Below are 26,248 nucleotides of genomic sequence, written 5' to 3'. Positions count from 1 at the left end.
TCAAAAGAATAGATAAAGATATTCTAAAATTCTGCCATAAATAGTGATGAGGTTCCTACATGGTTCAATTCAACTCTTTTCAGGACATTTAGTAACTGCTCTGAGAGAAAAAGGTTGTACCTGACCTAAGGGACAGCAGTCTTATCTTCCAACACAAGCCACTCCAACTGAGGCATACACTGTCCATAACATAAAACCTCTCTACAGGCAAGGATTTAATTTGGATTTGTAATAACACTGCCTTCTACACTTTGAGTTTCACAGTATGTTCTCATCCCACTTTTGGCCATTTGCACTGGGGCTCAAATCTGCATTGGATATCTGCTAGCAGCATAATGCTGGACCTGCTACACTACTTTCTCTTGGAAAGCAAGACTTTCTTATTGCACACAAAAAGAAATATATTTAATACTTATTGATGCAACCGTGCTCAAATTTAGATGTAGTCCATGATCATTTGAATGATGGTTGATGCTGTATGGAATTGCTATAGGTACAATTGCTGCAGAACCCTCACTAATGCTTATTAGTTTTTTCAGCCCATTAAAGAAACAGATGCTTTTCTTTTTTAATGTATAACACTATTTATTTTGCTTATAATCTTTTATGAATTTTATTTTCTTACTCCAAACTGTACACAACAAAAGAAGAAACAATGTTTCTTTGCGCCTCTCTAGTTTTGGAAACTAGAACAGTCTAACACCAAAAGGAAGTGTTCCAAATTAAGAACCAGCTCCTTATCCCATACACTCACATTAAACAGCACTTCATTCCTAAGGAGCCATTGATTTTATTTAGATTATTCCACAGGATGCAGATCTGGATGCTGCTGGAACGTTAAGTGCCTGTTTAAAGAGTGTCCTACACAGAGGAGCATGCAAATTGATTCAGACTCAACAAACAGAAGAGACACTGTTCTGAACTAGAAACACAGTAATAGCCTTTCGTTCCATACCAGTGCAGCAGCGATAAAGCAAAACCTTATAATTGCATTATTTAAAGATTATTTATTTAAACAGATTAAAAATTACTTTTACTGTAGCTACTTGTCTGTAAAATTTAGCAATACTATTGTTCCTCATTTACAAATTTTATTTTTATGCTTAAAGATTTCATTCTCTGAGGCATTAAGTGTCAGTTGCCAATGAAATCCCTTGCTTTGTAGAATTCAGGTAAAGGAAACATAAATGCAATCAGTTATCTAGAATAACAGAAAGAACAGAACAAAATGAACCAAACAAAGTAAAACATAGGAAAAATAAGCAAACAAACAAATTAAACCTAATAAATCAGGAATAAAACTGAGGAAAAATAGGAAAAAAAAACAAAAAAGGAAGCCTGTGGGACTTTTGTGATTATAGTATACAATCAAGGTACATGATTCCAAATTATTCAAATTACCTGTGACAAAAGGACAGTTAGCTGTCTGTGAAATGCCAATCATCCTTATTTGGAATGAACATACTGGTAAAAAAAACTAGTCTAAATTCTAAAGGAAATCAGAGTAAAGTGCTCAAAAGTCACTAACAATGACACTGCCAGGAAAATAAACTCTGCATCAACACACTAAAATCAATCAGTTAATGAGTTATGCATTAATATGCAAATAACATGGGGGAGTTTACTGGGGAAGCAAATAATCCATTATTTTCTACATAGCCTTTGCAAAACTAAGGAGAGAAATACTGTAAGAGAAAGCCTAGCTGTGAAAAGGGAAAAAAATTAATATGCATTTCATGAAGACATTTAAATAACAAGTTCAGCAGGATATTACAGATATTACAGCAGAATAATGAAAGTCATATTTCTGAGTGATAAAATCTTTTAATAAATAAAGTCAGAATGGTGTTGGTGAAATAATGGTGCCACAGTGTACGTTGCTAATTGAACAACTACAGCTTGAGCTTAAACTCATAACTTGTTTCTATCCTGGCTGCTGGACATCCTGTCTATTAAAGAACATGAGATTCTGATTGGTAAAAGGAGCATCCATAGTCCACATAAAGGATACAGATCTGTATTAGCAAACTGCCTTTGTTCAGCATGAAACAGTCAGAAGCTAATGTCAGATTTGTCAAGCAAATAAACCCAGACTCTGTGGAGACTCTAGGCAATGTGTTCCTCTTGTTTCAGAGAAAAGCTCCGAAGAATTCACCTTGACATATTCATAACCGTGAGAAGGATAATTTGATACGTTTTTTCATTAATCTTTCACACTCTTTGCACTGCTAACATTCTACCAATTTATTTTTGATTTGTGCTTTCTATCTTTTTATTGTGCTTGTGTTTAGAGATGCAAGTAGGTGGCAACAGCAGCAATTAAATAATAAACCAGACATAATAGCATTAACAAAACATTTGTATGAACAGATATCACACTATTATGCCTCACAAGATTTAACATGAAATTCTGTGATTATTTTATTTAGCTTAAAGGGAGATCTCTACAAAATATAATTACAGTATCTATAAAAATGTCTACAGAAATTAATACTAAATGTTTTCTATTATTTTTGTACCTATCTACTAATATTAAATTAAAACTTTGCATTACAATAGCTCTAAACTCTACGGTATTATTCTGCATAAAATTTTACAGATCTTCCAAATAATTGTAGTTTCTCATGCACAAAATTCAATATGATGCTTAAATAAGGAATGTGACACATCAGGTAAAAACAGTGATACATAAAGCCCATTATCCCTCTGTTCCATCTCTGTTAACATGACATGCTGTTAAAGATAGTGACTCCCACAGCATTTCTGAAGTCTAGTGCTGGCCTACTACAGGAAGGAACTCAATCAACAGAGGATAAAAGGGAACTCCTCTACCAGCAAAGCCCTGACACAATTATCTTATCAACTCCACAGACAATACTTCGATATAGGTACTTTGAGGTATCTGTACTCCCTGCAAAAACCACTGCTCGTGTCATTCCTCCCACATTCACTGGCTCCAATACCCAAGGGTGAGAGAAGAGAAACAGTGCTGCAGTCATGCATATGCCTTATTATCTCCTTGTTGCTTCTCAGATGAGTATTGCTAATATTTACTCACAAAAGAAGCACTAAAACACACTTAGTGTTAACAGTGCAAAATGAAATACCAATCCATGGGAGCAAATGCATAAAGAGTATGCACCCGCACACACATACACACAGCACTGTTTCTTTGTAAAGAACATCTTAAAGAAGAAATAAAAACTACTTACACCAGAATAGAAAGGCTCACCAGACACACAGATCACATCCTGCTCCTGGATCATCAAAATATCTTTGGCTAAGTGCAGTCGCACTTTGAAAGGCTCCTGGTTACCATCCTGCAGCAAACAAACCCCTGTCTTTGTCTTCAAAGGAGGGAATAAAGAAAAAAAGTTGTTTTCAGTTAGCACTTAGAATTGTTAAAAGTGATATTTTGAATAAGAATACTTAATAGATAGGTACAGTCACCATAAACATGTTAACAAAAACCCAAAACTATTTTCAATGATCACTGTATTTACTGTGTTTAGACTACAAGAGAACAAATGTTACAGTAGTAAATATTAAAGGCAGATTTGCAGTAACAAGGTGCTATTTCACCCATGATGATTTTGTGAAACTCCTTCCAAATTGCTTCAAATCAGCTGTGCTCTTACTTTCCATCTTTTCATTAAATGATGAAACACCCCACTTGGACACAAAATAAAAGCTGGTCCCCCACATATTACACCATTTTTGACACAGAAACACACACAATGACACCTCCAAAGGAGCCAGATGTGAGTATCAACAGCTACATGAACCCCGTTTTGGGCTATTTTCTGTGAATACAATATTGATTTAACTTTTTTATGGTCCTTTTCAAATGAGGATGCTGAGCTAAGAATAAGAGAAAATAAATCAATGACCAAAACTCCCTGTAGTAACTTAGCTCTGGCTCCATTTCTATATTTTACACTCGTAGCTAAAGATCAGGAATTCTGTAGGATTCCTCAATATATAATAAATTATTTTCCAGCAATCAACAGTGCCTTTGTGGTAGCACCTACTTTTACTATCTTTTGGGGCATTATACATGAGAGAGTGAGCACTGAAAAAGTTGGCACATTAAAGTACCATCAGTATTTCATTTCCCCTGAAGGTTATGTTGAAAATAGCACTCTTTGTAACATGTCATCAATGGACGAAATTCCTACTGGATGATTTTAATATGATATATTTACATATTATTAATATGTATATGTATGTGTGTGTATATATATATATATAATATGAATAATATTTACATCTTTTAATATGAGAATCCTGCTTACAAACAATCTAAAACCTTTTCCTTACAAGTAATTTATCAGCCTAAGTATTTTCATAGATATATATATATATAGAGATATATAGATATATACATATGTATCTCAGATGAAAATTCACATCTAGAAAGTATTGAAAACCTTTGACTCATCAGTGCCAATAATAAAACCTTCACCATCTTCACAGAGTTCAGATTTCAATCCAACAACTGTAAAAAGTTGGCTTAAGAGGAGATCAAGGAAAGAAAAGTATTTCTCTGAACTTTAAGTGCCAAGGTTGACCTGGCTGAATCTCAGAGTTCTTCTTCAGACAAGAGTTTAAAAGAGGATTTGGAAGATCTCCCCATAATGTGCTCTTACATCCATAGCATGGAGAGAACAAACACAAATATGGAACTGACAGTAGGCCACTGGCAAAAGAGAAGTTTAAATCTCTCTCACAAGGTTTTAAAAGAGGTGGAAAGGTCGAGGACAGTCTTTAAATAGCTCTATATAATGTTCTCCACTGACAAACTGTTCTGTCACTTCTGCTCCATACTCAACACTCAAACTTTGAAAATTGTTTTTCTTGGATACCAGGAGCAAATACATATAACTCAATCATGACTTTGAAAGTGGTTTTGACATTGTTTTTATTCTTTTTAATCCAGGTAAGAAGAAGAAAAATATTAAAAGCTCTATGCATTGAACTCACATTGAGGTCAGTCGAACCTCTGGTCAACATTCATCCTACACCATTTTTCTAATATTAAGGTGCTTTTTTGGGGGTTGTTTTTTGTGAACAGGATAAGACAGAAACTGATTAATGTACACAGACAAAATAAATGGATCACAGGAGTTACATTTTCAGTACCACAGAAAAATTCATTCATATCATACATAAAATGTTACAACATTAAAATAAAGAGTAGTCATGTCCTTGGAATTACTCCTTTACAGAGTCTCCTCTCTCCCTGAAGTTGTGAATGAAGCAGTAAGTGTCAATGGAAGTTAAAAAATGTAGATTGTAAATAATTATGGTCAAACAAAGGGACTAAAAGTTAGAAAACATCTGTTTTCTGCAGCAAAGTTTGCAATATGCCTTTCCTCCTCCCTGGATAACTGGCAATAGAATAAATTCTTTCTTTCATACACTGGGTGTAGTAACTTTGCCTTACCTGATGGCACGTTTCTGATTTGGTCAATAACCTTATAAAATCTCTAGAGTCTTTCTGCAAAAGCTGAGGGGCTACTTTGTAGGAATTAGTGGCAACCACAGCAGGGAAAATTAGACATTATAATAAAATTAAAATTCAAGTCAGTTTCTAAATGCATATGTGCTGATCTTATTCAGCCTGAACAAGCAAATCAAGCTTGGGAACAGCAAAATATTTTGGCCCTTGGAAAGATTGATCACACACACTCAGAGACCTTATTTACATCAGACATTCTAAAACATAATGAACCACTTTACTGTTGTTAGGTTTTATGAAAGCTAGTTTACAATACAGCTCAAAATTAAATCTTCAATTATACTAGCTCCTTCCCTCTCCAACCTGACAGCTGCATTAACCATGTTAAAGAGAAGCATGTAGCTGAGTTTCATTAGCTAACTTCAAAAGAAGACCTTGAGAACAAAGACTGGAATTAAATTGTTTCTTTTTTGTCTGTTAAAACCTCTTTCTTGCTGCTCTCACTCACCCCCTTCAATGTATTCCACAAACTGAGTAAAATAAAGATGTGAGTTCCTGTTCCAAAGCTGGAAATTAGGGAAGACAACCTGTGTATGTACTTTCATGTAGACTGCTGCACACATCAACATTTTTTATTCATGTGGCCTGAGAAAAATTACTCTGATCAGCTGTATAGCCTATAGCCCTGCCTTCTCTTATATTTTGAGCTTAGATGGTGTGCACATGTGTGTATTTGTGTGCATGAGGTGTGGGAGTGCAGAACTAGGGCTGATATTGGCTTTTGTTCCTGACACCGATTTTTAAGATATTCCATGTGAGGCTGCGCTAAAACTTTTCCCTCCAAGCCTCTCCCGTGTCGCTGGCAGAGCTGAGCCCTACTCCTGTCTTACAGCAACAGAACACAAACAGCACACTGGCTGAGCTGCTGGGCCATGCAAGGCATCCTCTTGTGCTCAAACATGTGGTACACTGCATCACCTCACAGCAAACATGCAGAGGGAAGCAGAGCTCAGCTGATAACAGTTTGCTAAGCCAATAAACCTTGACTGAGCCCAAATCACCAAGAACATCACCTTACTTATAGAGTTGGGCTCCTGTGCTGCAAAGATGGGAAGAAAACTGAGTGTTTGAAGTTGCACATTTTTATGAAGCAGAGGAGGTGTGTTAAGGAGTACATATGGAAGCATTGGAAATAGTGAAAGGGTTTCCACATGAGAGAAGAGCCTGTGGCTTCCAGCAAAAGCAGTGATGAAGGAAGGTAGTGGTACCTAAGTAACAGATGCAGTGAATGTTGCACCCACACAAGGCTGCCTCTGTCTTCTCATTCCACACAGTTTCAAGCCGAGTTAGATAAGAACACTGATGAGGCAAGAGCTGATGTCCTGGGAGGTGCTTACAGTTCCTGAACTGATATAATTACAAGAGGGCCTGAAAACTTATCTCCCTTTGCTTCATCACACCAGTCTGTGGTGAACTTTCCACTTCAGGTCACTACCAGAGAACAGTAGAGGTGGGCAGAGCCCTTAAGGCAGACTGCTTTTCCTGAGAAATTTTTTTTCTTTTGTGAGAATATGGTCACACTCTGATCATTATTGGCAACAAGGCAATGAAAAAAGGCCACTTAAAAATTATATCGTGACTTACAGCACGTTGTCCACAGGGGCTGTATAAAAGATCTGGCCTAAAGATTCCTTTCATAAAGGAATTTAGAAAATTTTACATACCAAAACAAATTGTTAACACATTTGTTAAATTACCTTCACAAATATTTAAGAATTAATTTCAGGGAAAATACACATGAAAACTACAGCTCCTATATTTATTCTAGCAGCAGGAAACCTACAAAACACATAGCAAAATAAATGCTGCAGGAGAAACACCATTAAAGTTACCTGTTGATTTAGAAGGTAACTTCATGCAGAACTTCCAAAATAATTTTTTTTTTTAAATTTATCTAGCTTATACAAGTATGTTTGCAAATTTTCTGTTGAATTTTTTTTTCTCATTTTATGTCTTTGGGTTATTTTTCTTGTCATTATTTTTTCTTGCTTACTTCCTATGTTTTTTTCTCAAGGAGAGTTTCTCAGTCTTTCAGGCAATTTTAAATACTTGTAGCTTTCAAGACATGGCTATATCTTGTCCATTCTGCTACTATGTATTTGGCCTACAGTAATAAAAAAAATTATTTACCTTTGCTTCTCATAGTTTCATATCAACAGGAAGACTTTAAGAAATATCCCAGAATAGTTCAGTCCATGAACAAGTGGAAGCAAGAAAGAGTGGGGTGAAAAAAAAAACTCAGCACATTTTCTATGCAAGGTGACCTGGATTTTTAGTTCCTACTTTGACTGTTATGTCCTAAAAGAAAGTAAGCCTCTGCAATTTGGTTTTAAGCCTTGAAATTTATTTCTACTATCAAGAACATGATAGCAGTAAGGAAAATGGGTTACAAAACTGCCTTAAATGTGTACCTAGCTCCTTCAGATTAATATCTACCCTTTTGGATGCTTATTTGAACTGAGGCTGACCTCTAAATACTTGGAAATACGCCTGTCACTGCTTCATAATCGTAAGTATAATAATAAGAAAGGAAATTCAATCAGAGGTTTAAGGAGGTAATGGCATTGGATTTAAGGAGGTAATAGCAATGGATTCAAGAGGCAGGAATATGTGTCAGAACCATATATGGGATGTTTTTTAAACAGTCCAGCTACATATTCTGTGGAGGTATTCCTAGCTTAAGTGAAAAGCCCTTATATTGTCAAAAACTGGAATGCAGCCCAGACACACAGGGATGTGTTCAGCTTGTCACTCAGAGTCTCTTCAATCAGATACCAACACTTTCCAATCCAAGGGACAGCAAGTTCATTCCTGCATATGAATTGTACACTCCAGTGTTAAAGAACTGCAGAAAAATTCTGAATTTGGACTTGAACTTCTTTTAATTACATTTATCAGGTATTTGCCAGGTAAGTATTTGCTGTAGTATTCTTTCTAAGTGATATTATTGAAAGAATTAATTCTTATAAAGAAAGTCCTTCTGAAATATAAAATGTAAATTAGACATTTGGAAAAAAATACATATTGACATAAATATGTGCATATATGAGCTTCTTAATAAGCTACGGTACTTTTTCAGAGAGAAAATTTTATTTTTCTGACACTGTAAAATGCCATTTTGAAGTCTGAGTTGCTAATGAGCTTACTGTGACCATGGAGTTGAACCCAAGAGGTAAGGTAATGTAAAACTGAAGCCTTTTGTGAGAACATGGATATTTCTTCAAATTTACTTCACCTATTGCATTCTAACAGATATTGTAACTTATGAGTCATTTTCCATCATGTGATTTTGAGGTTAAATCATGAGTTGAAGCTTCATTTTTGAAAAATCCCAGAAATCCACTGTATTGCTATTTAACAGGGTTTATTAAAAAAAGGAAAACAGCAGCTTAGTCTAAAATGTGTGAATCAGAAAACGGCATAAAGGTGACTAGAAATAGACCATAAAAGTATATAATGATATTTAAGGAAGAAGTTCACAACAGAGTTAAATATGGCTTAAAATTTAAAACACACTTTGTTGCAGGAAAGCCCCACCCCAACTAGATGGATGTTGAAATAGAGGTCACTACACCTTTGAATAACAGAACATATCAAATTATAAAGCTTGTGAAGTCTACAAGAACATTTATAGAATTCATAAAGCACAGGACAAACAGTTTACCAATTCAAATGAATCCTTCAAAGAAACAATGGACACTACTGTGAAAACAAATGAATAGAGTGCAAGCAGGGAAATGAATGGGGTATTTATTAACTTAAATAAGTTTGATGCTATACTGGGGGGGAGGGGCGAGGCGGGAGGTAGGAAAGCCAAGCTATTAGAAGTAAAGAATGAGATTTCAAAAAGTTAGAAAGCTGCTAATGAATCTTGTTCATAAAGTACATGGAAAAGATGAACCTAGAAAAGAAATCATAAGGAAAGATGTTCTAATGCATTACAATCATCCCAAGTCTTCAATTTCAACAGAAGGATACTTTCACTGCAGAGGACAGTATTATGTCAGAGACTGAGGTTATCTTCCAAGAGATAGTTTTCAGAATATAGAAAAAGGTCAAGTGAGTACAGGAGAGCATTTTTAAGAACCCAGTGACTCTGTGATTTATGCTCTTGTAAAGTTCAAAAAGCTTGGGATAAAGGGTAAAAGAGGAGCTAGATAGTCTTATGGTTTAGAAATTGTTAAAGAGAAGAACCAAAAAAATGCATATATTTGCTGATCAGTGAGGGAAAAGAGCATGGAATACTGAATAATGAAACATTAAATAGTAAAAAAATTCCCCCAAGCAGCAAGCAGAGAAGCCACACACAAAAAAACAAAAAATCACCTCTTCAGATAGCAGGTAGTTTCCCTTTAAAAATGTGGTTTTGTGTTTATGATGTCCTCTTTTTGTAGTACCATTTGAGTTGTCTAGCATGGAAGTTATTTATTTTCCTGCAGACTAAAACTACTTTAAGATGCCTTGAAAGGCAGCACAGCCTGAAGATAAGATGCTTGGGGGAGAAAATAATAATTAGGATACTAGAAATCACTTTGAGATTGGAAACAAACTCTACCTGTCTACATATCAGTGTTTAACTTCTCATTATAATTATAACCCTGACTGCTCCAATCAGATCTGCTGCAGGAACTTGGGCACAAAGTGCACATGCAGGTACCTATAAGGAGACAAGACCATTTCAGTGTCAAGTCTCAAACCAAATCTCACTAGTAGACACTAAAAGAAATTAGGGATGCATGAAAGCATCAGCACTATGAAAGAGCTAAATTTCCCTCAGAGACCTCCAGTGCACTAGAGCAGCAGTTAATTAGAATGAAAAGTTATTTAAGGAAAAAAATTGAGTATGTCACGGACACCATGAAAAACATGCTTTAGCTTCAGTGCATCTATGGTTTTGTGCTAATTGAAACCCTGCTCAAGCCATTTACTACCATTACTAAGGATGGAAGCACCAACAAGAATCTAAGCTGCATTCACCAGTTTGGGTGAGTGATCTCAGCTCTCCTGCAGTGTAGTGGCTACAGCACCAGGATATGCATATGAAAGGCAACAAAAAGGGGAAGAGGAAGATCAGACAGCCAAGATGCTTCACAAATATTTTTACTGCCATTATCAAAAACTTCTCAGTAACTCTTGTTTGCAGTCTCCAGATCACGGAGTTTTTTTGGATGGGTGGAATCAAGCTCTCCTTCCCTTGTCTACCATGGAAGGTCTGTAAATCAGCAGATTTTTAAAGAGCTAAATTTGATACCCATGCCCCCATTAGAAACTAGATACAGAATGAAACAGATCTGTCAGTGTACTTGCACTGTCAAGGCTAAGACAGGACTCATGCCAAGTTGTCTTTCTGTGGCTGCTCTTGTCATTATGTCTGCTGCACACAGAGTGAAGTTAATAGTCTTCAGAGTTTAAATAGTCTACAGAGTTTAAAGAATAACAACATAAAAAAATGAAAATAATACTCATCTTCCTCTTTTCCTGAATAAGTGCATTCAAAAAGAAATAACAATAATAACACTAATAATACCAAAATGACCTAATAACATTCTTTATCTCTTGGGCAGCCAAGAAGCACTTAGGAAATGGGAATACACGATCATTGCAGGCTCCTTCCAACTGAAAACACTCTATTTGAAAAGCCAAACCTCAAGTTTAGTAAGAATGTTTTCTTCCAAATAATCTGGGATATACTGCTATAGAACTTACACCATGCATGCATCTTCTGAGGTATTAAAGCCTGATAAACAACATCCTTGAAAAAACATCACAGTATTCTTTCCCAAAGGCAGGGCTGATTTTAATATTACTTTTTTACCCTACTACTTGCTCCAGAATGCTGTCATGATTTAGTGTTGTTTATTCTGCTTTTTTTCTCTTCTCCACTAATTTATTCCAACTGATTCTCAAGTCACAATTGATTATATCTGCAGTTAGCTCTTGATTTTAGTGCTGTTCCAATCCCCTCACTTCTATTTTTTCATGGGATCACGGTCACACCTAAAGTTCTAGCCAGTTTTCTTGTTTCCAGTCCTACCTTCTTAAATGGTGTTTGTGGTTTTCACTGTACAGGTAATTGCCATGATTTTTAAATTATAATAATGCATTAAAAACATTATATAATTTGCTGTAAATGGTTCTCACTGTGTCTCAATTGCTGAAGTTGTTAAAATCACATTAAAACAATTGTACATAGACAATTACTGAGTAAATAAGATGCCCTTGCTAATGCCTACAAATACATTTTATTTGCTTTCTTTAAGGAAAATTATTATAAACACAGAAAGAATTTTCCTCATCTCTAGTAGAGAGCGACTGAAGTACTTTGCATTGATATTATGAAATCAATTCTAGGCAAAAATTACTCTCTTACCTCACTAAATCTGAATGGAATTGTTTTTCATTTTGGTCACCTTCATAGCTTCCCTTCTTCCTGCCCACTTTTCTCCCACATTTCTACATTTCCCCTATTTCTACATTGATTTTGCTGAGCAGCACCAGGCAGATTCCTTGTCCCACTGACATTTCTCTTCATGTACAGGCTTTCAGATATAAACAATTTCAAGAAGAGTAAAACTCACACAAAATGTAGCTGCCTGCACCTACATTGTGCCTAAAGAGGTAAATGGGAACAGAGGTGAGGTCTAGAGATGAATACACTTGTGCAAATTCTTTCATCTTCTACTACAAAGTCCATCTGCCATCAAGAAATGATCAGCTGAATAACTTATATTTGACTATGTAATTCCTAAAACTTAGGGGAAAGAAAAGGGGGAAAAGAAAAGTATCTTGTATATAAAAAGGATTTAAAGTTTATTGATTTTCATTCTACTATTTGAAAAAAAACTGATCCTACCTCTTCACAGGCGGTCCTGAAATCCATGTGCTATGACACAGCAAGTGATATTTGTCTAAAATGGAGAGAAAGACTTCATTAGAATGAAAAAAGGTATAGGAACACATAAAAGTTATCTGTTTGAGATGAACCACTGCACTTCTCTTTGCTAGGTCCAGTTATAGCCACTGCTTAAAAGGAGAAATGATCAAAGTTGCAACAGGATTAGGAAGATGTTAAAAGTTGTTCCTGTTCTTATAAAGTACACAACCTGGTTTCATTGAATATAATCAAAGGAATGATTCTGTTCCCAACACCTCCTCCCTCTCACAGGACATTGAAACATACTTGTCTTATTGCAAGTGTAAATGTCTTTCCTTTTAGGTTTTCCAATTTTTTTTTTCTTAAGTAGGAGTATACTCAAAAGTAACAAAAATATAGGCAATTAAGTGTTGCTCTTCAGAACACACCCTCTTTTAAAAATGCCCTTTTTTCCCTTTTCTCCCCTAATTAAAAACCATCACTCACCAGTATCTTTTATCTCATATTTTATTAATGTACCTAATCTCTCCACAGAAGCCACTGCCATTCAAAAGAGTGCTTACTTTCCAGAAATATTTATGACTTGAAAAACAAATGTTAGAGAAGTCAGGACTACGTGTGAGAGCTGGCAAAATGTCACACCAAATCCTGCGATTATTACTTTGCCTGGCCTTTACTTAAAGTGTATCCACAGCACACTTATGCATTCATTTATTTATGTGATAAAGCCACTGGAACAGAATGTTAGCAGAGGCTACCAACAGTGTCCTGCTGCTGGGGCTGCAACAGAAACACTCATGCATCAATAAGTAACAGGATAGACAAAAACAGTCCTGGGCAAAACAGCAGTTTCATTCAATGCCTGGGGGAAAAAAAATCCCATAATAAAATTCTCTCCACCAAGTATTCTATTGCTATTTTGCATTAATAATGTGCTTGCCATTACTTGTATAGGTATAGTACTAAAAGTTCCAACACAAAATTTGCACCCTTAGCCTAACTTTAAAACAAAATTAAAAATTCCTCACATAGTACAAAAATTTAAACCCTAATAGTTATAATTAAACCTCTTAATAAAATATTTTCATTAAGTCTCTTGATTTATTTTGCCAGCCTGAGTGCAGTTTTATTGAACAGCACACATATGAGGTTAATGTTCTCTATTTATTGAGCTCTGCCTGGTTCACAGCCGGTTCTCTAGACTAATTTCTAGCAGCGATAGGCTAGATTGGCTAGGTTACAATTCAGAAATTTAAAAATGACCCATCATCATTCCTTCCTTATCACCTTTACAGGAGCAGCAAGATCCAATAACGAACTGTATCTGTAATTCTCCTATCAAAAACGCCCATAAAACCAAGGTCACTATTACTGTTTCAAAGACTTTCTCCCTGGTGGGTCAGTCATTGTGTTACAAAGTTTGTTTCCTTATAATCTTTATGAACTCTTTTTTCAGTCAAATAAACTTAAGTCAAAAAGAGACTTCACTCACCTTAGCAAAATATTCTGAGGACTTCTTAGCCTTCTGGAACTATAAGAGCATCTTTGAAACATAAACTGAAGTAATGCACAGTGCTCTCCTTTCTTGGGCCCTAGTCATGGCAGGTTACTAATTCCTACTGTAGTCAAAAGTTCATTCTGTTGTGTTATGTTCTGCTTTTTTAATAAAAGTTCTTAAAAGTTTGGGTAACTTTGATTCCACAGTCAATGACAACTCCATTTTCATTCTCTTTTAGCAGCTCTTTGATCTAAACCTTGTTTAACCCTGTTCATTTCTATAACTCGGTATGATTACTTTTTTATTTTTTTTTTAGGTATAATGCATTTATTTACTTAATTCAGAAATATTCATATTATCCCCAAAAAATAAAAGAATTCTTACTAATAAAATACTGTCTAAAATGTAAAGCTGGAGCTGCATAATTCTCAACACAGAAAAAATTCCTTTCAGAGAGTTTATGTGTTTCTCAGGCAGGCAACATCTCAGTAACTAATCTCTGCAATACAGCTGCCACTGCTTCTGCTCCCCTCTATTTCCTACTGATTCTCATCTGCAGCTGCACAGAGAATGTCAGCCCATTATCAATATTCCTTTCCTAACTATCAGCAATTTTATAGCACTTGATGTTTTACAAACAGCACAAAGAAGATTTGATTACAAAGTGCAGTACCTCATAAATAATCTCAGAAATGTCATTGTTTCCAGCATTTATACCCCAAATAAACACTCTAGATAATTAAATTACAGGAATACATAGCATGCATCATGCAGAAATGTTATATCTTATGCTGGTAAAAGCCCCAATGATTACTAATCATCTCCTCCTGTAACACATGAAAAAAAGGCAGAAAATATAAACCTAAGTAATTGAAAAAAAACCCTGTAAAATGATAAACTGTGAAATCCATTGCTTACAGAGATCCGTGATAAGCTTCTGGCTAATCCCTGTAACCCCATCTCCAAATCACAGCCACTTTCACCTGAGCAACTTTCTAGCTCTCAAAGGAGTTCCTTTCAGACTAGATAATTTTTTTTTTTTGCCCCTCCCCACCATTAGGTTGCTCTGGGACAAACTGTGCTTCAGAATGTGAGAAAGGAGCAGCCTGTGGCTTTGAATTGAGGAGGTGAGGAGAGACAGCTCCAGGGGAGAACCTGGTTTGCAGGCACAGAGGGAGGCATGAGCAGCACGTATCCCTCAAAGAGAAACAAAGGCTCCAAAAGCAGTGTGCCTCTCTCCAGAGGGGCTGGGAACCACTGCAATCAAAGATAAATAAACAAGCAAGCTTTGAACAGTAACCTGCCCTCCTTTCCTCTTGTCTTGCAATCTGCATCTCCTCCAAAACTGAGTTATCAGACCTATTTAGCTGACCTCTGCTGATGCATGTAAAAGGAACAGAGCGTGACAGACAGGTTGGGAAGAGACTTTGAAACCTCCTTGGCAGAAAAAGCAGTTATTCAATACTGAAGAAACATTACCAAGCAGTATTTTTATGGCATTTGTGTTCTGAAGAGAAATCAATGGCTAAAACATAACAGCAAAGATGAGGGCTATGGTAGTCCTCAGAGACAGAGCATCATTTAGGATAATGCACTGAGCACTTGAGCTATGCTCTGATCTTCTTATAATAAATCAGGTCATATTCCAGTGGTATAATAGATGTAATTTCACAAAGTACTTCGGTGATTGAATATTCCAATATACAATAATGAAATAAGATAGCAAACAAAAAGAAAATTTATTGTGTGCACAACATCAAGAAGAGATACTTTGGGAAGTGTAGGAAATACCACAAGCCAAATTAAATACTTCTGATAGTATGAAACAATTAATTCTCAAGGTCACTATTGCAAAGCAAGAATACAATACTGTATGCAGAAATAACAAGTGTATGCAGAAATTATGCATTATCAAATTAAATTTTATTCAGCATATGATATCACTGCATACCACTTGTGCAAGTCTTACTTGATGGAGAAAAATCACAAATTCTTATTGTCTGAGAAATGTCTGAACTGTTAATGGGGAAGGAGACTAAAATCTTATTTCAAAGGCAGAAATCACAGATCAGCAACTACTTATGATAATAGTCCACTACTAATGTTTGCCTTTTGAAGCCCTTCTGCCTCTATTCTTGCCAAAATATTTTGGGCTCTTCATTGTAAAATGTCTGAAGAAAACCATATCTATCACTTTTGTGTGTGTTAGCAAATTAAACAACCGTACATTTGTCACTCTGCAAAGCCTTTTTAGCAATCATTAAAACTAAACCCCAAAACTTCTCTATTATAAATAGGGAAAATAGATTTAGACATTATCCTTACATATAACATAGCTATTACTTTTGCTTTACAGGAAATAAAAATATTTCTGGAAAAAGAGAAGCATTACTTCAAATCGAAATTCATTCCACCAGTTGCCACAAGATGTTTGGTACTGCAGGGTGGTCAGAGGCATGCAAACACCACAGTAAATCAAAGGAGCAGTTGAGTAACTGCAGATTAATAAACTCTCATTCAGTTATTGCTTTCCAGCACAGTTGAATTAAATTTTGTTTGACCACTGAGTTACTTATGTTCAGTTAACATAATGATTTTTAGTAATTTACATATTGGACTCATTTGCTGAAAAATTTCTCATTGAGCTGGCAACAGACAGTCTCTAGATTCAAGCACTTCCTCACAACTCCTCACAAAGTTCAGTACATGAAAGGGGATCTGTATATCCATAGCACAGAATTATAGTTTTAATAAATTAATGTAAGAAGAAGGATGCTCAAGAGACTGGAGGACCCTAAGCTGTGTGTACCTCAATCTACCTGATAGTGCAAAGACTGAGATGAACTTTGGAATCAGCAAACCTGTGCAGTTCTTTGGCAGGGAGGAAAATAATTACCTGACAAAGCTTTTTAACAAAATGTCTAGCTTTTAGCAAAGCTCATGCTTCAAAAGAATTGAAGCTGGCAATTAGTAACTAACATGGTTTTTAATGTTTCATTCATTTTACCCTGGTTAAAACAAATATGGCATTTTATAATAATAATAATTTATTATTTTAGTGGCAAGCTTATTTAATATGCAAGCCAAATTAATGATTCACTCTATAAACAACAATTTTTCCATAGTCCGTTACAGAAGGCACTATTAACTGAATGAATTTTCTGGGGCTTCTGTTTGTTTATTCAGTGGTGTTTGCATTAACAATTATCTGGTGTCCCCCAGAACAAACACCCACAAAATGGCTTAATGAGTTGCCCAGTCTGTTCTGGCTTGGCAAAAGAAGCTATTGCAAATGGCAAAAAAAACCACCAAACAAAAAAAACCACAAAAAGTCCTGAAACAACACAACACACAATCTTTCAGAAAGAAAAAAAGCATTAGAGGAGAATAATAATCTCAAAGCAGTGATATTAAATGGCAGTGGGCTGTCGCTGCATGTCATTATGTGAAATGCATCATGGCAAACTGGAGCATGAAAGTTTTGCTCTGGGTCAAAGCCTCGAACGCTGTCAGGAAAAAAAAAGTCTTTTGCCTGGTTTCTCACTTTTCCAATGGTACCCTTTGGTGATTCAGTAGATGTGTCTAAATACAATTATGTACATGATTTCAAAGAGGATAGTGCACATATCAGAGCCCAAGCTTGTACTAAATGTCTCCTTACTCTTCACTGCTCTGGAGGCTGCATGAACTGTGGCATGACTTAGAAAATGTCTCAGCTTTGCCTAAATAACAGTGCCTTTTGTCAGAAATAAAGAGAAGTTCTTCTCTGACTATTTGGCACTGCAGTCTGGATTTTCCCTCCATTATCTCTCAACACAAACTTTTCACATAGAAGACATAATGGCACTCCTCTGCCAAGGCAATTGTTTCACACTCAAATGTAAATTTCATGCTCTTGGCAATATGCCTCATGCCAATAATTCAGTGAGACTTTCCACATTATACTGCATCTTTTGATTTCACTTAATTTAAAAGAAACAAAAACATTGTATCAGTGTCCTAAAGAAGGTTAGAAAATAAATTGAGAAGGATTTATTTGAGATTCTTAGATCCTTCATGAACACCTGACAAATATATTTATACCTGCATATATAAGCATGTGACATTTCCAAAGTTAATTGCAGTTCTTAATTAAAAAAATAATCATTCACAGTGATATTTTTAAAATCTGTATATATCCTGCTTAAGAAAAATTAAAATAATAATATGCAATGAATAATGAAAATTCTAACCAGATTAAATAAAGGACATGATGTCAGACTTATTAAAGATTATTGAATTAAAATAATATGAATATGTTTTATTTCCAGTTTACAAGAGTATAAAGAAGCACATATCTCATTTTTTCAATTGACTAAAATTTTTCCCATATACCACAGAAAATGCAAACCAGGATTTTCCAATAGGTATAACATAATTTCTGCCCATTTGATAAAGTTTGAATCTCAAATGCCAGTATGGCTTGAGAGAGCTTGAACTAACCAGGTAAGAATAACTGAAAGAAACTACAAAATCTATTCTCAGAGAAAATATGAAGTTTCATTAACTTCAATGAAAAACAATAGGAATAAGTAATTTTTAATTGACCCAGGAAAAAAAAATCCTTTGAAATCCCATAACCAATCAATATTTAATTACGACCTTTCCTTATTTTGATGGGATTGAAATAAATTGACTAAGGTCAAAACATTTTTGGTCTGTTTTATTAGGTTATATTCAATTCCTACCATTGAAAAGAGTATTTCTATTTTATGGTCACAAAATAAAAACCTGTCTATTTTACATTACCAACTTATGTATTAGAATGCAATACATTTGTAATGGCACTAGACCTTATCAGTCCTTCTCACTGAGATGGTAACAGAAATCACAGCAGTCCACTTAAACAACTGGCATAATTTACCTTTCCATGCATATTTTCATATTGTTATTTGGAGTTTGCTTTCTATTTAGAAATTGCCTCCATCACCAGTTTTGCAACTGCAGCCAGTTTCTTTGCTGAAATAGAATTAGACTATCAGTAAAAGGTTTGGGGAGCATGACTGGAAGCTACCAAAGAAGATGGGCAGAGAGGCAGTTTGAGACCCTATAGAAGAAAATCAAGTCAGTGCAAGCAGGAAAAAGAGAAGAAACCAGGTACTTATTTTTGGTAAACAACACTCTTTGCAGAGATATTGAATTCAAATTACTACACTCTGGTATCGGATCCAACTAGGTAAAATACCAGAGAACTAAAAAACCCCTGTGCACATTATAAGAGCAACACCACAGATTTCCTATTTAAAGTGGACTAAGGCATCTCTGTGTTGCACTACTGCTAAGACAAACTCTTGTTGTTTACTATGTCAGGTCACTGATCCTTGAATATGGCTGATTTTCTTCACTGCTTTTTTCCCCCCTTCCTTTCGTCTATAAAATATGAATTTACAGATTTCCCATAAATAATCAAGTCAATAACAAAAAAAAAAAAAAGTCCATAGAAATATTTAAATCAACGTGTTTAACTGACCATTTGATAGATCTAGAATTAAATCTGAACTGCAACTTAGCTTCTAGTATCAGGTTCTGTAATCAACAGCAATATTCCTGTCTGAGAATTCCTATTACAACAAGCATTCTTGCAATTCCAGTGGTCACCCAGAAAAGCTATGCATTTGTTTTGTCATCCCTGGGACAGCATAGCTGTAACAGAGAGAAAAACCAAGGTTTATTGCAGTTGCTACTGCAGTTTTGCCTTATCTGAAAAGTCACTTATAAAGGCTGCCAGTAAACAAAACATTCCTCAGGTTAAGGTAAAAAACCCAAGAAGACAAACAAACAAACAAAAACCACAAACAAACAAAAACCAAAACCAAACCAAAAAAAACCTAAAAACAAACAAAAAAACCCCCAAAAGTCACCTATTTCAAAGAGTTGCCAGTAAAGGAAGGAGGAATAATGCAGTGCATGAACTAGGAAATTCTAGCCAATAGAGATACCATGATCATTGTTTGCACAGTCTGCAACATTTTCCCTTTGTTTAAATTTTTTTTACAGTAGATGCTTCCATATAGAAGAATTCAGTATATATAGAAAACAAACACCAACATCTTGGGTCCAAATTAATCAAAATAATTAATCTCCCACTTGAGTTTTTATATGATTCCAGCAAAAGCCTCTTTAGCTACTCTGGAATACAGAAAGTAGGAATTTGTAGCAGTGCTGTTGTAATATCATCAAGTCAAGTTTATTTACTGTCAAACTATTCCTGCAGTAGTACATTGTCAAAATATATAAAAAGGGAACTTGAGATATGCAAAATATGCCACATAGGAAAACACAGCACTTAAAGCACTGTATAATTAAACCAAACAAAGCTAAGTAGCCAGTGAGAAATAATTTACAGCTAAGTAGAAAATATCCCTGTGAGAGCAGCACCCCTCACTGAAAATCCTTTTTTGTGGAAGTAGATTGAAATAGGATTGTGGAATGGTCATCCCAGCTGTCCACACATCCCTATCCTGCAGGGTGTTAATCCTGCTATAAGGCTATCACAGTAAGGCAGAAAAACCCACCAACAACAGCGTGTTCCACTTTTAGAAACAGAGACAAACATACAAAATTCAAACACTGGCTAGTGGTAAACTGTGCTGATCCAGGAACACTGAATTACCACACAACGAAACCTGTGCAGGGCACACATAGATGGGTAACTGCAAACAGCATCCCTACTTAATCAGTCACATTATGGGAATTACTCATTTTGGATATCACATTTTCTATATAATTAACTACTGTTTAGATTAGATTTTACTTAATGCATTCTTGAGCTCACTAAAAGCCAAGACAGCAAACACTGGAAGTCATAAGGATTTTTCTTTGCAAAATCCTGGACACATTTTTGATGCAAGGTAATTGTAATAAAGGCGGGACTAATACCACTAATTTCTTCTATGATTGTCTTTCATACATCAGTAAATGCAGATGAAAAAAGATAATGAGAATACGCACTACAGAGTCAAGCAGGCTGGAAGATGCTGAATTCATGATGAAAAGGTTTTACCAAGAGCAAAGTGAATAGAACGGGGAAGGGAATCTAAAACTTTGTAGGTCAGCAGAAAGGAGCTGGGTATGTAAAACTGTAGAAGCTTTTGTTTCCTTGGGAATGTTGAGGGATGAGGAAGAAGAAGACAACCTTCAAGACAGCGGATGTGAAGGTTTGTAGCCACCATAGAAAACTTGATTCTAGGGAAATGCACCCAAAATCAGACCCAAATTCCACAAGCATGGCATTGTTACAGCAGTACTTCTGCATAGAATAAAAAAATTAAGCAATGCCAGCAAATTCATTGTCTTGGCTCTTAAGCTGCTTGTACAGACTCTCACATGAATTTAATCCATGACAAGTAACTCTCCAAAGCAAAAGACTCATGACTCAGGAATTAGTAAAAGGTGACTGTTAATAGACAGTTTTCTCACAGCCACACTACTGCATAGGACAAGACAGTTAAAAACCATGGATGTAGGCTGTTATATGCAATTCTCTCAATGCCAGAAGCCAGTTTCATTGAAAATAATAAACATGACCTAGGAACTTCATATTTTGGAAACTCACAAGAAATGGCAGAATGTAACAGCCAGTACATTAGCCCAAATGACAGCTCTGAAGTGTTTACACCTGAGAGTACCAGAAGATACCTCATTATAGGTTACTTTTTATGTGAACTTTTCTTCAAGAGTAGTTTCCAGTGGAAAATTTAGATTGTGAATGTGTAACTGAAACTGAATCATACAGCATACAAAATGTCTTAAATTTGTATACCTTTAATTCAAGAATGTTCCAATATTTAATGTATCTGAAAGAGTTTAAATATAAGTCTTGAAGTCAAATAGGACTCAAATTTCAAAAATTCCAATTATATCACCAAAATTCACTGGTATGGTAGATGAATATCTAATGGGTGTACTAAATAGTAGCAAAGGACTTCACTTCAGACACAGTCACTGAAGCAAAGCAGGAGTTTTGCTCTTCCTTTTTACTTTCCAAGTCTTTCAGACAAGAGACTAGGGCAGAGGACAGACTTCAGGTCACAATTTCTTTATTCACTTTAAAATCTATTTCAGGGAATGGAAAGATTATAGTTTAAAGACTCCATTCCCTCATCCTGTAGGGAACTAGAGGAATCTATGGGGTTCTTTTCTAGCAGGCATTTTCCCCCAAAGTACTGGAAGTAGGAACAAAATTTGAGAGAAAGAGTGAGACTTGGTTAATAAATGTGACACAACAACACCGGTTCTTGTGTTACTTTTATTAATCACGCCAGTCTAAAAAGACTGAGGAAAGAGCATCAAACAGGAAGAGAAAAACATGATAGAAGACAGAAGAGATAGACAATAATGAGACCAAGGAAAGAAAAAATGTGTAGGAGGAGAAAATGGAGACATATTTTAAAACTCATTTCGTTCCCCATTACACATTATTACTTGCTAGGAGAAGTTTTGCTACTTTATTTCATCAATAGGATGCCCTAATTATGACTGGTAAACTGAAGGAAAGTACTTTAGGCATCATGAAGAACCTAACTTCTTTACATGTTGTTTTCTCCCTCTCTCCTTCTTCTAGCTGTCTTGGGAAAAAGAGATAAAAACTAGGAAAAAAGAAGTATATGTAAATCTTAGGGATTAGCCGACTATAATAATATTGAGGAAAGAGCGTCAGAGATGCATTAAGAAATAATTCCCCTGCATTTTCAGTCACATGGCTATGGTAACTGGGCTTTATTTTAGAAATCTTTACACAAGATTACTAGAACTATCAAAGTTCACTGCTTGTGACATGCCTACTGAAAACAAATTACTTCAACATGCAGTTTTGGGCACCACCTAAATCACAGTTGCTTAAAAGCATCCTTTATCATTTTAGAAATATTAAAGTGAAAGAGAGAGATGGAAAGAGAACAAGCTCTGTACAGAAGTCCAGTGACACATGAATTAAAGCAAATTAAGTCAATGTTAGCACAAGACGCTGATGCAGGACATGAATATGGGTGTTGTGGGGCTGTACAGCACGTTTGAGGATCTGAGATTCGGCAAACCTGTCACAAAGGAATGATTAAGGCAGGAAGTTCAGCTAAATTAAGATCATGCAGTAGAACAAAATACTATTTTTAGAATCTGTTGACGACCACACAGCCCAGGGAAAAGACTAGCCTCTTGCTTTCAGGGTAAGTGACAGCAATGCCATCAGGGTAAACTGCAAGGACATACTGAGAGTAAACGGCAGACAAGTTAAATCTGAGACATATACATGACAATAAGAAACGATGCCTAAGCAGAAGTTCTGTAAACTTAATTTCAAGGACTCTGCTACTCAGAGAACCCAAAAAGTATGTTCTTTTGCCACTTAAATTGTGCCCAAGTAAAAATTGGTCTAAGAAATACTGGTATCATGCAGTTTTATCTGAGCTTGAAATTTTATCAGGAAAAAAAAAATTGTGAAGTATAATAATTAAATTTGAGAGAAAATATTTTCTGATGGTTCTGGCTTCAAAAGTGTTTTCTAATGCTGTCTTGTGATAATTGATCATATTTTGAAATAATTCTTCATAAAGCATGGCTGGCTGAGCCTGATTTAAAAGTAGGTGAAAACTAAAATGCTAAAGAAGATATTAGAGAGTGTTTCACTCCTTGAGAAATGTTTCTCTTTTGAAAATTAGGATTTTTTTGTGTGTGTGTGTGTGTGTGTTGCTGATATTACCTCTCCTAGCAACAGCACAACTTCCAGGTTGTTGCATTTCTTCATGGTTTAACAGCCATCAAATTCTGCTTAAAACAATGGCTCGCTCCATGAGAAATATTTAATTTTCCCGCTGTTTAAACTAGTCAAGTTCCTTTTTTTTATTCTTCTGAATACTAAATGCCTTCTGTAAAAACAGTAGCAGTCTTCAAGCAGCAGTTTTAACAATCATTAAAAGTGAACCTAAAAAATATCATGAGAGTCTGAAAGTACTGCTGTGAGAATTTGTAACCTACCACTTGAACATGAGCTTGGTTTGGGAAAGATAAGGACTCACAAGCAGTAAATATCCATCAAAGTTCACAGTTATTTTGGAATCTTACAATATGGTGGAAGAAATTGAAAAAAAGAGAGCACATCTGTTAAAAGACAGAAGAAAAAACTTTCATGATTAGTTTTTATTAGTTCAAAAGAAAAAAAAAATCACGCTTAAGATATGCAGTCTTATGGTCTTCTACTCACGCCTCTGATTTTTACAAGAGACTGTCATAGGGGAAAACCAACTGGTAAACAATCTGCTGCCATAATTGAGGCAGTATGTTTGAGAACACAGTATGTGTGACCTTCTTGATCTTAGTGTACATAAACTTAGTGAAAAACAGTTTCCTCCACTGTCAAAAACCTATGTGATGGGGTCATTAAGTGGATCATGCCTGTCCCTGCAGGAATTGGGATAATGGCTTCAAACAGTCAAGCTTTTTCATTTATAGACCATCATTTTAAGCTCAGCTAAAAAAAACTAAGGGAAGTGTCTCTGTAGTTATGAATAAACTTCAATATTCTCTGGTAAAATCCCCAGAATAGTTATTTATAAATAATAATTATTTATAAATAACTGCCTATCTGGATTTCTTTTTAAAGAATAAACCTTGCAATCCCAATTTATATGACCTGGGATCTAAAGCATATACTTCTAACTTCCCCATTTACTGGGCTTGGCAGCTCCCTTTCTGGATTCTCCCTCCACTCCCGATGCACCTGACTGGTTACGGCAAAGTGAGATGATATGAACACACATATGAACATCTTTTTATCTGAAGAAGGGTTTAAATCAAAGGATTTAGAACACTGTTTGACAATTATTACATCTTGCTACTGAACCCATCTATTAATAAAAAACCACAACATCTAGGAACTTTTATTTAACAAATTATTTATAATATACATAAATGGAAGCGCTTCTTAACCACTTGTAAGCAGACTAGTCCTGTTCAAGGCTTGAGAGTAGTGTATAAGATTTTTAAAGAGGACCCTAGCACAGCAGTAAACCCTTCAAAAACAGTTTAAACTTTGTCAATCCAATGAACTTTTTGGCTCTCATTCATAAGAACAGGGCAGAAAGATGAGGCCTGCATTTTCAGACCTTCCTCAACAGAACAGAAACAGAGTTTATGTGATCTGTTAGGTCACCAGATTACATTTACCTAAATAATGTTTTCATCCCACTCCTGTTCAAGTGGGATGAAAACAATTTTCATGGAATTGTTCTGTATGGGCATGAATAATAATGTAAAAATATTACAATAATAACAATTTAAAAAGTAATATAGTATCAGTGTACACAGTAGAGTGCCATGTTTGGCAAAAGAACTATCCCATCCTTACAAAGTCTGAATAACAGGCTAAAATTTCCAGACAGAGCTCCACAATTGTGGAATTTTTTTCAGTCTCTTTCATTATATTCGACAACATTCAGCTGCCTTAGAAATTCCTTCATCCATAGACTAGTTGCCTGTAAAACTTCAAGATACCAATCTTGCAGTTGCCACTGCAGAAAAACACATTATACTGCCCAGCTTATCAGATCACCTTCACTGCCTGTGCGTATCTCTCACCACTCCATCTGGAAGCCTGCTCTGATATGGCTTTGGAACATCTTTCCCCATTTCCATGGAAGCAGTTGTGGTGTCCCCAGATGTGTTCACCCAACACTGCTTCTGCAGAACAATAAGCCAAGTAGGTTGTGGTTGAACAAAAACATAGGAGAAAAAGAAATAGCTTCTATTCTGAGAGCTTTTTTTTAACTGTAAAATAGGTCTTAGTGCTTTTAAGACAGACTTTATCAAAGGCCTTTCCTTTCCTTCTTTTTCTCATTTTTAAAGTTAGGGAAAAATTGTTATCTTGCTGAACTGAGGCTTCACATTTACTAAGACTGAAGTTGAATTTTCTTCTTTCTAAGTGTAAAAAAATCATGGTGCTATAATCATTTTGGGATTATCTAACTTCCAGAAGCAACAGATTCAATAAGGCTTATTGAATAGTTGGTTTACATTTTTGAACATAAAATAAAGCAATGTTACCAATGCAAAATATAAAGATATCAGATGGCATCTCTGTAGATTAACAAGAAACCTTTGAAATTTAGGTAATCTGAAATAGTCCACATGAACAACATCAAATAAAACCTCTGACATACACTGTTATAATCATTACTGAGAAGTCTCAGGGAGAAAACATTCATATTTACAAGCCTGCACAGTATAAATCAGTTGATCCTGAACCACACTGATATAAAAGAATTTTGTATTTTGAAATATAAAATTTAACTTTAAAAATTTGGTTATTTAGAGATGACTTATT

General features: G+C 35.4%; 1 protein-coding gene across 6 annotated transcripts in view; it reads right to left on the bottom strand.

Annotated features, from left to right (window-relative positions):
- SNTG1 (syntrophin gamma 1) overlaps nt 1-26,248 on the bottom strand; it is a 318,965-nt gene that overhangs the window by 147,992 nt on the left and 144,725 nt on the right. For all 6 annotated transcript variants that reach the window (XR_012582420.1, XM_074550855.1, XM_074550863.1 and 3 more), the window contains exons 2-3: nt 12,375-12,429; nt 3,213-3,347 (exon numbers count right to left, since the gene is read on the bottom strand). Coding sequence is in view for 5 of the 6 variants with exons in the window: in XM_074550855.1 (XP_074406956.1) it covers nt 3,213-3,347; nt 12,375-12,401 (162 nt within the window). In the remaining variant the exon portion in view is untranslated. The remainder of the gene's footprint in view (nt 1-3,212; nt 3,348-12,374; nt 12,430-26,248) is intronic.

The sequence above is a fragment of the Zonotrichia albicollis genome, chromosome 1, assembly GCF_047830755.1.
Source record: "Zonotrichia albicollis isolate bZonAlb1 chromosome 1, bZonAlb1.hap1, whole genome shotgun sequence".
Classification (NCBI taxonomy): Eukaryota; Metazoa; Chordata; class Aves; order Passeriformes; family Passerellidae; genus Zonotrichia; species Zonotrichia albicollis.
The sequence above is the reverse complement of the archived record's forward strand: the minus strand, read 5'-3'. Positions and strand labels throughout refer to the sequence as shown.